This window comes from Perognathus longimembris, chromosome 20 (genome assembly GCF_023159225.1).
Source record: "Perognathus longimembris pacificus isolate PPM17 chromosome 20, ASM2315922v1, whole genome shotgun sequence".
Taxonomy (NCBI): domain Eukaryota; kingdom Metazoa; phylum Chordata; class Mammalia; order Rodentia; family Heteromyidae; genus Perognathus; species Perognathus longimembris.
The window spans coordinates 30,684,241-30,697,323 of NC_063180.1; the positions used below are offsets into that span (position 1 = coordinate 30,684,241).

A 13,083-nucleotide genomic window follows, 5' to 3' on the forward strand; every position below is an offset into this window, starting at 1 on the left:
TATATATACGTTTGTGACCTGTAACTAATAAAACACAGGCATATGCACTAGACTCATAAACTGATATGTTGAATTGAAACTACTTTGTATTAACTACTTAAAGATAATTTAAAAAAATAAAATTAAGGGCTGGGAATATGACCTAGTGGTAAAGTGCTCGCCTCGTATACATGAAGCCCTGGGTTCGATTCCTCAGCACCACATATATAGAAAAAGCCAGAAGGGGCGCTGTGGCTCAAGGGGTAGAGTGCCAGCCTTGAGCAAAAAGAAGCCAGGGACAGTGCTCAGGCCCTGAGTTCAAGCCCCAGGACTGGCAAAAAAAATTTTTTTAATTAAAAAAATGCAGGCACACACCTAATGATGTCTGCATGATAAACTTTCACTTTAATCTCTTTTCTGGACTCAACCTCCACCAGGAATAAAGGGCCAGGAAAGGTGATGGTCCTGCTGAGGATGAGGCGAAGACTACTGTATAGTTTTTATTTAATGTTCCGCCTATTTGGTATTTCTGTGGCTTTAATAATACAGTGGAGTTCAGTGGCCTCAGGAGAAGAATAGCTGAGATGCTGAACACATTGGCAAGCCTTCTTACCTACCTACCTCAAAGGGTTGGAGGCAGGATTAAATGAGATAGCATGTAGACATCTTAGTGCCATATATGATAAAGTTGTTATAATTTATTGCAAACTGTAAATGCAGCCTAAAAGAACATTCTATGAGAGATGGCATCTCTAGGCCTGGGTGCTGTCCCTGAACTTTTTCTGCTCAAGGCTGGCACTCTACCTTACTTAAGCCACAGCTTCATTTCTGGCTTTTTGTGGTTAATGAAGAGTCTTACAGGCTTTCCTGCCTAGGTAGGTTGTGAACCTTGATCCTCAGATTGCAGCCTCTTGAGCAGCTAGGATTACAGGCATGAGCCATTGGCACACAGTGTAGTTCAGGTTTTTAACATACGTTTAAAAGGCATATTCAAGAGCTAGTGGGTCATAGTGGCTCACATCTGCAATTCCAGCCCTGTGGAAGCCGAGGCAAGATGATTACAAGTTCAAGGCCAGACTGGGCTATTCATAGCAAGACCCTGTTCTCAAAGAATAAGCAAACAAGCTCAGGAAAAGAATGGGGCTCCACTAAGCAGTATTCAGCACCCATCCCGAGAGAAAAGGCCTATACTACACAGTCCCATGTGTAAGAGAAGGTGCGAGGCAGGTGTCCCCTCAGGACACATCTTTACCTGCTGCCGCTCACCTGTCTTCTCTGCACTAAGGCTCAGGATCCCAACGACCAGACCCAGTGTGAATCTCCAGGACCAACTCCTGGCTTAAGCCCCAGTTTCTCTAGGGATTTTAATGTCCTCAAAACTGACATTTTCTTAAAAACAATGTTCTTAGGGTACAAAAGCTACTGGATAGGATTGTAGTGCTGCATTTAGAAAATAGAAAAAACAAGAAATAACTCAGCATGCAAGCTGGTTCACCCTGGATGAGACAGAAACCATTACGCACCACATTTAGGCACTTGGGGTGCAGACCCCACACTCCCAACACAAAGTACCACAATTACAAGTGTGCTCCTGGAGGTGAGTGCCCCAAACGACAAGAGACAAATGAAGCACATAAATCTCAGTTTACACTTTTTTCTGGTGGACCTTGACTCACTGATGGAAGTGAAACTGGTTCCCCACATGCTCTGTGGTCCTGACTCCTTGTGCAAATGGCCAAGAGCTTTGCCTTACTGTGGATGACAGACTGGAGAAGGCCCACCGGGTCTGACCTGAAACTATTCCCAGGACACTAAAGTAAGGTAAGATAGGCTCTGTCATGGGCAGTGACTCTGGGGTGCTGGCAGCTTGGGGTAAAGACACCTTTGCCTCACAAAGTGGCAGCAAAACCACCAGAACCACACAAACAGACATCTATTACTTCTTCTGTTACCCTTGGGAAAGCATTTCCCCCCATTTTGCCAAAGAGGACGCTGAGGCATGGAGAAACAAGCAGCGGGAAGGCCAATCCAACCATAAACCGTAACCAGAAAATGACCAACCTCCAGACCATCCAGCTGCTACGCTCTGTTCTTGAACTGTCTGGGGTTGGATGCTACACAGATGACAGTGTCCCAGTGGCAATGCTGACTATCTGGGAAGAAATAACTGTTGGGAGCCACCCCCTGCTCAGCGCAGTTTCTCCCTCGTGTGAGTTCTCTGGTGTGTGATGAAGTTGGAGCTATTGCTGAAGCCTTTGCCACAATCTGGGCACTTGTAGGGCTTCTCACCAGTGTGGATCCGCTGGTGGATGATGAGGACCGAGTTCCAGCTGAAGCCCTTGCCGCACTCGGGACAGCGGTAAGGCTTGTCCCCCAGATGTGCCCGCTGGTGCATGACCAGGATGGAGCCGCGGCTGAAGCTCTTGCCGCACATGAGGCACTGGTAGGGCTTCTCGCCGGTGTGGGTCCTCTGGTGGACCAGCAGCTGCGAGCGCTGGCCGAAACCCTTGCCGCACTCGGCGCACTTGTAGGGCCGCTCACCAGTGTGGGTGCGCTGGTGCTTGGTGAGGTTGGAGCTCCAGCCGAAGCTCTCGCCGCACGCCAGGCACGCATAGGGCTTCTCGCCGGTGTGTGCACCCTGGTGCGCCAGCAGGCTGGAGCTCTGGCTGAAGCTCTTGGCGCACACCCCGCACTTGTAGGGCTTCTCCACTAGGTGCGTCCTGCGGTGCGTGGCCAGGTTGGAGCTACGGCTGAAACTCTTGCCGCACTCGGCGCACTGGTAGGGCCTCTCGCCCGTGTGGGTTCTCCTGTGTGTGATGAGCGCCGAGCTCTGGCTGAACCTCTGGCCGCAGTCAGTGCAGCGGTAGGGCTTCTCCCCGGTGTGGACGCGCTGGTGTCGGATGAGGTTAGAGTTGTAGCTGAAGGTCTCCCCGCATTCCTTGCACGCGTAGGGCTTCTCCCCAGTGTGGATGCCCTGGTGCGTGTTGAGGCTGGAGCGGTTGCCGAAGCTCTTCCCACACTCAGGGCACGCGTAGGGCTTCTCGCCGGTGTGGGTGCGCTGGTGGGCGATGAGGTTGGGGCTGCGGCTGAAGCTCTTGCCGCACTCGGCGCACTGGAAGGGCTTCTCGCCCGTGTGGGTGCGCTGGTGGGTGATGAGGTTCGCGCTGCGGCTGAAGCTCTTGCCGCAGTCTCGGCACTTGTACGGCTTCTCCCCGGTGTGCGTGGTCTGGTGCCGGCTGAAGTTGGAGCCGTCGCTAAAGCTCTTCCCACACTGGTCGCACCTGTAGTGCTTCTCCCCGGTGTGGGTCCGCTCGTGGGTGAGGAGGTGGGACTTCCGGCTGAAGGTCTTCCCGCACTGGGGGCACTCGTAGGGCTTCTCGCCCAGGTAGGTGCCCTGCAGGCCTATGAGCTGGCCGACTTCTCTGTCCTCTGATGCCACCTCTCCAGGGTCCCCGCCTGGTGGGCTTCTCAGGAGCCCCCCAGAACCAAGATCTCTCTCAAAGTCACCCTCCCTGCCAGGCATCTCAAGGGATTCCACACCCTCAAACATGTCTTCATTAGAGTTCTCCCCATTTTCACTCTGTATCTCAAAATCTGAAACAGTGAAAAAAAACACAATGTCTACTCAATGCCCTGTTATGTGGAGAAAAGGGGAACATTTAAAAAATCCAAGCAATAGTGAAGGTTTTGAAGCTGAAAGCCTCAAAAAAAAAGAGGGACATATATTCACTGTTGCCCATGGTAGTAGTTCCCTTTTTTTTTTCCTGGCCTACTTGGAAGCTCAGGGCCAAAAGATCAGAGCAAGAATACTAGACCAAATTTCAAGTTGTTTTTCTGCCATTATTTTAAACTATAATTGTGCTGCATTTCTATAAAAGTATCTCTAATACTTTTTTGAAGTTAATTTTATTGATAACAGTAACAGCTTTAGTATTTGTAATACCCAACATAAGACCTGACAAAGCAGACTAGACAACTAGTAAAATAATGTTCTGGTGACATTTCCATTATTTCCATGATGAGGACTAAGAAACATTGGAGGATAGATGCTCAATTCAATGACTGTTAGCTTTAATGTGCATTGTATCCTGCCATTGGTTACTTTTAGAGCATATTTAGTGCCTGGGGCATAGCTTCAGTGGTAGAGTATATGTAAAGAATACTCCTGAAATGATAGGTTTTAGCCAGTGCTGAAATAAGTAAATAAAGGTCCTATTTAACACTGCTTATGCTAACATAAAAGCTTTGGTAATCCACAGGGAAATATAATGGCCCTCTGGGCCCTCCCGAGATCATCCCCCTGCCTCAGCCTCCTCAGTACTGGGATGACAGCACACCCATATAACACCGTTTTGTTTTTCAGGAATTAAGAGTTTGACCTCAGGGTTGCCCACTTGCTTGCCTGGCACTCTGCCACTTGAGAGGCACCTGACTGCCTCCATCCCAGCTTTTTGCTGATTATCTTGCAGATGAAGTCTCAGAGACTTTTCTGCCTTGAATCATAATCCTCCAGATCTCTATTTCTTAAGTAACTAGGATTATAGCTGTTAGCTACCCATGGCTGGTAGCCCCATTTTGTTTAAAAACCAGAGCTTAGGTTGTCTTTCTCAAGCGAAGGCAGGTGCCAGTCTCCCGAAATGAGGTAACTGTCTATCTCCTCCATGGACAGAGCAGATGAGCATGTCAGCCTGCAGGCTGGGCTCCTTTGTCCATCCCATCAATATTTACTGAGTTCCTACTATGTGTGAGGCATGGGGGGTGTGGAGAAGGAGAGAGAACAGGTTCCTGGTCTTCTTTATAGGTTCCTGAAATAAGACAAGTATTTGTGTAAATAAAAAACAAGATTGAGGCAGGAGAATCATAAGTTCCAGGCCAGCCTGGGCTACATAGGAAGACTGTCTTTAAAAAAAAGTCAAAAGAGATGGACTCAATCATCCCGGAGCCAGCTAGCAGTCCTCCTCTGCTGACATCTTTGCTGGAGTCACCAGGCCTCCAGCCTTTTATTCAAGATGAGTGATAAACCAGACAATGTCTGAAGTGGAGAAGTTTGAGGATCAAAGTTTAAGAAAACTAATACTGAGGGGAAAAAACCAACATTCTTCCCTCAAAGAGAACTATCCAGCAGGAGGAGTGTATCCAAATATCCTAAAATGGGGACATCCTCTCAAGAGCAAGCTCAACACCACCTGGGATGCTTGTTTTTGTAAACCAACATGTAGCAATTTGAGGCACCTGCAGATGGTTTCCCCCACTATGTTCCCTAAGAGGTCAGCAGTAACCAAGTTCCCTTAAATTTGTTTTTAAATTGAAATTCCAGACAGCACATGCACAATAATCTCACTATTGATGACCCTTGTGTGTAACAGAGCAAGCCCGTTTTAACCTAGTAGGTGCCATCATTGTTTCATAATCATTAAAAAGTTGAATGCTTTTGCAAAAAAAAAAAAAAAAGAGAGGGAGAATTCAATGGTCCTGTGGGACCTAATTTTTAGCTAAGATGATCAAGGATGCAACTGGGGACAGAGAGGAGCAGTAAGGGATAGCTTTACAAAGAGAGTCCTGAAAGAGTGGGCACTGAAAGATCAATGAGGCTTTCATCTCACAGACACAGGATAAGGCCATTACACAGGAGCAAAAGTGACCACTAGAAAGCACAAGCAATATTTAATCAACAGTGGGAGCTGTGTGAATGGAGGAAGGCTGCAGCCAGAGGATAAGGGAGGTCTGGCAGGCTCAGAGCCAGGCTCCCAGCAGAACAAGAGGTCACACTTGACTGGAAGACACTGGGAAAAACATGAAGACTTTTAAGCTGTTCAAATCCCTCTGGGGAGGAGTGGGGAAGATGATGCAGACAGGTTTAACTTGAAGGAGGCAGCAAAATTTCAGGTGAGAAATCCCAAGAGCCTGAATTAGAGATTTGGGGAAAATTCACAAATAGAGATCAGCTTTGCCATATCATAAGTGTAAGTCACTTAAAGCACACAAAACGTGAGCAACCTGGAGGTCCTTGTCAATCATTAAACCACGGCCTAACCAGCCCTTGAAATGTCCTGTTGGATAAATATGTCCAAAGATTCTGAGGTGGACACACAGGCTCAGGCCGGAGATCTTCAGGTCAGAGGTCTTCAGGTCAGAGGTCTTTGTGAGTCAACATTTGAGAAGGAATGAAGTAAAGTGAGGCATTTACAAGGCATTTGTTAAAGACTGATGAAGGCAATATCAAAGGCTGGAGCTGGGATTAACAAACCCATCCAGGAGAGATGTTTAGAAGGTCCCCATCTTGATGTCCAGTGAAAGGAGAAAGACACAAAGCCCCTGTTGCAAGGTAGGTGGTGAAGGCTGTCATCAATAACCCAGACACCTGCTAAGACTAAACTGTGAATTCTCCCACTAATTAACAGTTCCACGGGCTTCTCAGCCCTGTGGAGTGGACAAAGGATCCTAAAGTGCATGGAAACTTGTTGTATCTATCAGGAAGCAAATAAAAGTTTGAAACAGGATAGGAAAGGTGTTTTTCTTCTTTGGTACAAAGAATAAAATTAAAAGTTATTGGGCTGGGCATGTGGCTCACTGACATGTTCCATATCTAACCCCCTCAAGTTGCTTTATTTTCCCTTTGGCAGTCATGGGGTTTGAAATCAGGACCTGGGTGCTGTCCCTGAGCTTTTTCACTCAAGGCTAATGCTATACCATTTGGAACTAGAGCTCTACTTCTGGTTTCCTGGTGGTTCCTGCCCAGGCTGGCTTCAAACCGGAATCCTCAAATCTCAGCCTCCTGAGCAGTTATGATTACAGGCATGAGCCACCAGCAGCATCTGGCTCCCAAGTTATTTTTTTTTTAAGAAAATAAACCTTTTCTTTAATGGGGAATGGGAGGGGCTTTAATGAGGCTTGGGGAGTCAAAAGCACAGCCCCTTGCGGGCTAGGTCAGCTTGGGCTCCTGGATCTGGCTCTGCAGCTCTCCGGCAGCATCTTCACAGTCAGGAAAAATGGCCACGCGGCAGCCCATGGTACCCAGTGCATAGCATCGGGCGGACACTAGCAATTAGGTGGGCAGCAGCCACAAGATTTCCTGGCACAGCAAGGACAGCCAGAGCACCCATGGTTAGGGCCACCCAAGTGGAGCCTCGAAGTGCCAGTCCCCAATGCCACTGCGCTAACTTTTCCATGGTCACATCTGCCCGTAGCCCTTTGCGGCGTGCACTCCTGCCATCTGCCCCAAGTTACTTTTTAAGGTCAAAGAAAATCAGATACTTCAAATAAAACTTCAGATCTAAGTTTTATACATGTGGAAGCAAAGAGCCCTAAGTTCAAATCCTGGCTCCATTACTTCACAGCTGTGTGACCTTGCTGAGCTTCCAAGGGACAATCCCACCTCACAAGACTTAGTGAGTTGGGCATGGAAGGTGCCCAGGGCAAAGCTACCGCTGGGTTACAGTCAGTCCTTGCTATCAGTTACTTCTCCCAAGGGCAGCTTGACTCATCTCTCAGTCCAGCTGTCACATCTCTGCCTCAACCTACCTTCTTTCTTCTCTTACCCTCCCAGTCTTAGTGCTCCCCACTAGATAGTACTGAGATAGTGGCTGTCCTAATCCTCCCAGGTATTTTCCTCCTCACACACATAGAACTCAGTACCACCCCTACGGTAGAACTCAGTACTTACACCTATGGTACAACTCTGTACCTATGATAAAATTCAGTGCTACATCTATAACAAAATGCCTCAAAATATACATAAAATCAAATCTTGGCTCTGCCTCGTGCTAGCCGCATAATCTTAAGACAGTCACCTCAAGATGAGCCAGGGGCTGGCACCGAGGCCAGCCCGGGTAGAAAAGTTCTCAACCTCCTAAACTGAAGTTCTGGCGCACGCACGGTGCACACTGTGGGTGTGGGGCTTGAGGCAGGCTGGATGCCGTGGGGATCATCCCGCGGAACCTCCACCCTTCCACCTGGGAAGAGCTGTGGCTCACCACTGTCCCGCAGACCTTGGGCCTCTACTTCCTCGCCGCCTTCGGGCCGGTGCTCCCTCAGCCAGGCCTGAATCTCGCGTGGCAGCGCCGTCAGCATCTGCTCCTGGGTGTGCACTTCGGGCCTTAGCCAGCGCCGACAGAGTTCTCGAAGGCGGCCGAGGGCCCCCTGCGGCCCACCAGCCACTCTGTCCTCCTGGTGGCGGTCCTGGCTGGCACCCGGGCACCGGGCCTCGGGCTCCGGGCCATCCTCCTGCAGGACAGCCTCCTGCACCCAGCACTCATCCTCCAAGATCAGAGTGGTGACTTCCGTCTGCGCGTCTTCTGGACGCAGCTGGACCAGAGGGCCGAGGGGCGCTGGCAGCTCCGCGGCCATCCCTCGCGCGCCTTCCCGGGGAGCTCGCTCGGCCTCTCCAGCGCCACCACCTCCGGGCTCAGCACGTCCTGTGGAGAACAAGGCACGAGCCTGCGGTTAGACGGCCGCAAGCAGAGGACAGCGCAAGGGAGGGAGCCGGCCTGAGCCCCGACGTGGAGCCCACGTCCTGGAGATGTCTGGGAAAACTGCCTCGACTGCTAAACGCCGTCCCGGACGGCCGGGACACGCCCCTCGCACCTCAGTTTCCCCTCCCCGTAGCCCACCCCCAGGAGCTGTGCGGGATGTCCGGAACGTTCCACACCTGCCCGTAGCCTACGCTTTGGGCTGCATGCGCGGCAAGAAGGTTCGCGGGTTCATGGCACGCGCGCAGAATCCCGAGCGCCCAGGCCCGCGGAGCCCCGACAGCGCCCCCGACGCTCCAGCGGGCTTCAGGCCCGTTATTCGGCTCGTCTCGGACTGCCTGCCGCGGCCCAGGGGCCTCCGGGCCGGCCTCTCCGCCTCACCTCTCCCAAGACCACGTCCAGCTCCAGCCGCCACTCCGAGCTCCAAACCGGCCCGGGCTCGGCCCGGCCCCTCAGGATTCGTCTCAGCTGAAGCCCGTGGGGCACTGAGAACAATGGACGGGAGAGTCCCGCCCACCGCTGCGCTCATTGGCTGCCTGGACAGCCCTTGGGAACTCTGCTCCGCTATTGGCGCAGACGGCGTCCGGCCCGGAGGAGGGAGCGAGGCCGGGCCCGAGGCATTGTGGGAGGTGTAGTCTGCACAGAGACACTGGTTTTTTTTTTTTCCCCGCCCCCCCCCACTTCATTCCCCCCTCCCCCCGCCGTCAGGAAAACCCTAGGACCCGCCGTCGGGTCCCCAGTTCGGGCCTTGGCCGTAGCCTGAGGCGGGTCGTTCGCGGCCCCAGGACGCCCGTGCCTCTGTCCTCACAAACGAAAAACGTGGAGAGGCAAATTTGGAAGTCCTTTCCAGCTCAGACCCGGGAGGGCATCGAGGGTGGACGCCGCGGCTCCTTCGAGCCGGCTGAGTGGGAACGGAGCCCGCGCAGGGAGAGCCGGCGTCGTCGGGGAAGAACCCCGCCTCCCCGCGCCCCTCTGTTTTCCCACGCGGAGTTCGCACGCCGGGAAGCCCCGCCCTGTCGCCTCCCGGGAACGTGCGTCCCCCAGGGAGCCTCCGGGTCTCTGCCGGCTCGGGGTCCAGGTAGGAAATGGACCGAGTACTGCCCGGAGGTGTGTGTAGAGCATGCATGCGTGAGTGTGTGTGTGTATGTGTGCAAGCAATTACTGGCCTGACCATCAATGATGGCCTTTACTTTTTTATAAGTCCGAGAAAATGTTTATTAGCCACTCCTTTTCGTTTTCTGTGAATGGATCGTGCATATTCATATACATATATATGTATGTATGTGTATATATGTATATATGTGTGTATATGCATGTGTGTGTGGTTGTGTGTGTGTGTGTAATACCAGAGATTGAACTCAGGACTTCCAGCTCACTCAGCTCTCTTGCTTGACTTGCACTCTACTCCTTGAGCCACACCTACAACCCAGCTTTTTACCCGTTAATTACATCTGGAATCTCCAGGACTTTTCTGACCCAGCTAACACCTGGTCTCAGCATCAAATAGGAACCTGAGCCCAGTATGAATTGTTTGTAAGAGTTATTTGTACACTAAGAAATGTAAACAGAAAGAAAAGGAAAGAGTTGTAACTGCTTTTGTCACAGAAGTTACTGTTTCTTGGTTTGTTGTTTGCCTTCTAGTTTATTAAAGGCAGATATTCCAGTTTTGTTACTACTGTCATTTTATAAATTCTGAATTTGAGGGTTAGAAATTCCTCTGCAAAACTCCAAAGATCATTTGAAATTCATTTTATGTTTACCATTTAACCTCCTTAATTAATATACAATAAATACAGGGACTGGGAATGTGGCCTAGTGGCAAGAGTGCTTGCCTCGTATACATAAAGCCCTGGGTTTGATTCCTCAGCACCACATATATAGAAAATGGCCAGAAGTGGCACTGTGGCTCAAGTGGCAGAGTGCTAGCCTTGAGCAAAAAAGAAGCCAGGGACAATGCTCAGGGCCCTGAGTTCAAGGCCCAGGACTGGCCAAAAAAAACAAACCAAAAACATACCTGACCCTCTCTGTACATCACCTTTATAATACAAATAAAGTATATTACAAATAAAGTAAATTAATTTTAAAAATACATGCTTGAAAAGTAATGTTTACCCTTGTTAGTAGATGCATACCCAAAGATGCACTCTGCTAACATCTTATTTGCCTAAACCGACCACATGGAAACAGCACCCCCTCCAGGCCAGCCTGAGAAGACTCAGTGCCTGAGTATATTTCCCCCATACTACTGGCTATGGGTGCACCTAGTAAGGGAGATCCAAAATAACTGAGGATTATGGCTTAGGAGTGACTTTATATTAATAGAGACTTATTACTCCACTTACCCATCCTCACCAACATTAGAAACTAACACAAAAGGGAAAAGATTGGAGGATGTAGGGGAATGCTGGAAGAATGAAGTCCAAGAATCTGATTACCAAATGTTACCATCCCTAATTAAGTATTGGCCAGAAGAACTGGTGCTAGCACAGAGTCCTAGAAACACAACCGAGTTTAGGGTTGCTCTTCCAGGCAATTACTTTCTCCACTGGAAAGGAGAGGCTCTGTTCTTCCAAGGACTATTCTTGGTTAAAAGCTTCAGATAACTACTCTGCCTTTTTTTTTTTTTTTTTTTTTTTTTTTTTGGCCAGTCCTGGGACCTGAGACTCAGGGCCTGAACACTGTCCCTGGCTTCTTTTTGCTCAAGACTAGCACTCTACCTCTTGAGCCACAGTGTCACTTTTAGCTTTTTCTGTTTATGTGGTGCAGAGGAATCGAACCCAGGGCTTCAAGCACTCTATCTCTAAGCCACATTCCCAGCCCTACTCTACCTAATTTTAAATTTAAAAAATTATAGAAAAACTTCAGAGTAGATAGAAGCTGAAGAGTCAGGCTTGAGAACAGTTGGGAACCACGAGACAAAATGCAAGGCTTTAAGAACTGCAACAAGGGGCGCTGTGGCTCAAAAGGAAGAGTGCTAGCCTTAAGCAAAAAGAAGCCAAGGACAGTGCTCAGGCCCTGAGTTCAAGCCCCAGGACTGGCAAAAAAAAAAATTACTCTGAAGAACTGCAACAATGCCTTAGCAAGAAGGCATTTCCCGCCCCCCCCCCCATGCACCTTTATGATACACTTTCTCATCTTCCTCACTCAGGGTGCCAAGTGTGGGGGAAAGAGAATTTGGTTGACTGAATTTAAATCACATGCCCACCCTCTATGAACCAGGTCAAGGGGGAGACTGTGTCGGACTCCAGCTTTTATTAGTTATACCCCATACGAAAGCAGACTTTCCATTCCAGGGACTTGAAACCTAACTAGATAGGTAGAAACTGTGTGTCATGATTTTAGATGCCAAGCAAGAAGGGACCTTGCCTCAAGGAAGGAAAGGAATGTCTAGCCTAAAGCCTTCTAAGCCCTGTATCTCATCTCCACTTGGAGAGATGGGGATGGAGGTGATGAGGGTGGAAATGAGGAGACCCTGCTTTCTAGGGAGACCTGTTTATGATCTGGACCAGTGACTCCTGAGTAGAGGCCTGTCACTGAGACAGAGAAGCCCTCAGGTACTACTTCCTACCTAATACCCTGTCACTGCTTAATCCACGCTGCTTTGTACAGGAGAGGTCTTATTTCTACTAGATATATTATAGACCCAGAGCTGCTAACTGTGACTGGAAAATCCCATTTAAATGACTAGTGTGTAAATAGTGATATGACTGGGACTGGACTAAGAAGAAAAAAGAGATTAGATGGTCCCTCATAAGAATGCTGAGCTAGGGGGGCTGGGGATATAGCCTAGTGGCAAGAGTGCCTGCCTCGGATACACGAGGCCCTAGGTTCGATTCCCCAGCACCACATATACAGAAAACGGCCAGAAGCGGCGCTGTGGCTCAAGTGGCAGAGTGCTAGCCTTGAGCGGGAAGAAGCCAGGGACAGTGCTCAGGCCCTGAGTCCAAGGCCCAGGACTGGCCAAAAAAAAAAAAAAAAAAAAAAAGAATGCTGAGCTAGGAAGAGAAACTAGGAACTGGAATCATGGTAACATTTATTGTAAAGAGGGAAGAGTGAAAGTCAGTTCAAGAAAGTGTCATGTGACATGCCCATGCTATAAGAAGACTGGAGCAAGATTTTTGTTTTCTTTGAATAATTTTTTTGCAGTTGAGATCCAGAAGATTGAGGTTCAAGCCAGTGTGACCAGGAACGTCTGTAAGACTCCATCTCCAATTAAATGGCAAAATGTCATACTGGAGGTGTGGCTCAAGTAGCAGAGCACCAATCATGAGCAAGAAAGCCCAGGGAGTGGAATGTTTTCATCCCCTACCCCCAGGCCAGTATGTCCTCCTCCTCCTCCTCCTCCTCCTCCTCCTCCTCCTCCTCCTCCTCCTCCTCCTCCTCCTCCTCCTCCAGTCCTGGGGCTTGGACCCAGGGCCTGAGCCACTGTCCCTGGCTTCTCTTTGCTCAAGGCTAGCTCTCTGCCACTTGAGCCACAGCGCCATTTCTGGCCGTTTTCTACATATGTGGTGCTGGGGAATCGAACCCAGGGCTTCATGTATACAAAGCAAGCACTCTTGCCACTAGGCCATATTCCCAGCCCTTTCTTCTTCTTCTTCTTATTATTATTATTATTAGTAGTAGTAGTAAGTAGTCG

The 13,083-nt window shown here is 49.6% G+C and overlaps 1 protein-coding gene and 1 pseudogene across 4 annotated transcripts; both read right to left on the reverse strand.

Moving 5' to 3' along the window:
• Positions 1–1,913: 1,913 nt before the first annotated feature.
• Zscan2 (zinc finger and SCAN domain containing 2) lies at positions 1,914–8,927 on the reverse strand. 4 transcript variants are annotated; one of them, XM_048369321.1, is made up of 3 exons: positions 8,829–8,927; positions 7,953–8,390; positions 1,914–3,573 (listed from the first exon to the last, which is right to left on the reverse strand). In XM_048369321.1, exons 2-3 carry the CDS (start codon positions 8,323–8,325, stop codon positions 2,168–2,170), a joined length of 1,779 nt encoding a protein of 592 aa, XP_048225278.1. In that variant the 5' UTR covers positions 8,326–8,390; positions 8,829–8,927; the 3' UTR covers positions 1,914–2,167. The 4 variants fall into 4 exon arrangements, with proteins under 4 accessions (XP_048225278.1, XP_048225279.1, XP_048225276.1 ...); XM_048369322.1 differs by having other exon boundaries at positions 7,953–8,393; XM_048369319.1 differs by having other exon boundaries at positions 8,589–8,927.
• On the reverse strand, positions 6,879–7,946 carry LOC125368379 (annotated as a pseudogene).
• Positions 8,928–13,083: the final 4,156 nt, after the last annotated feature.

Excerpts from the sequence above, each read along its gene's own strand:
- Zscan2 (XM_048369321.1), bottom strand. The coding sequence starts at position 8,325 with ATGGCCGCGGAGCTGCCAGCGCCCCTCGGCCCTCTGGTCCAGCTGCGT. Across the intron at positions 3,574-7,952 it reads CCAAGGTCTGCGGGACAGTG|ATTTTGAGATACAGAGTGAA; the intron begins GTGAGCCACAGC and ends TCACTGTTTCAG.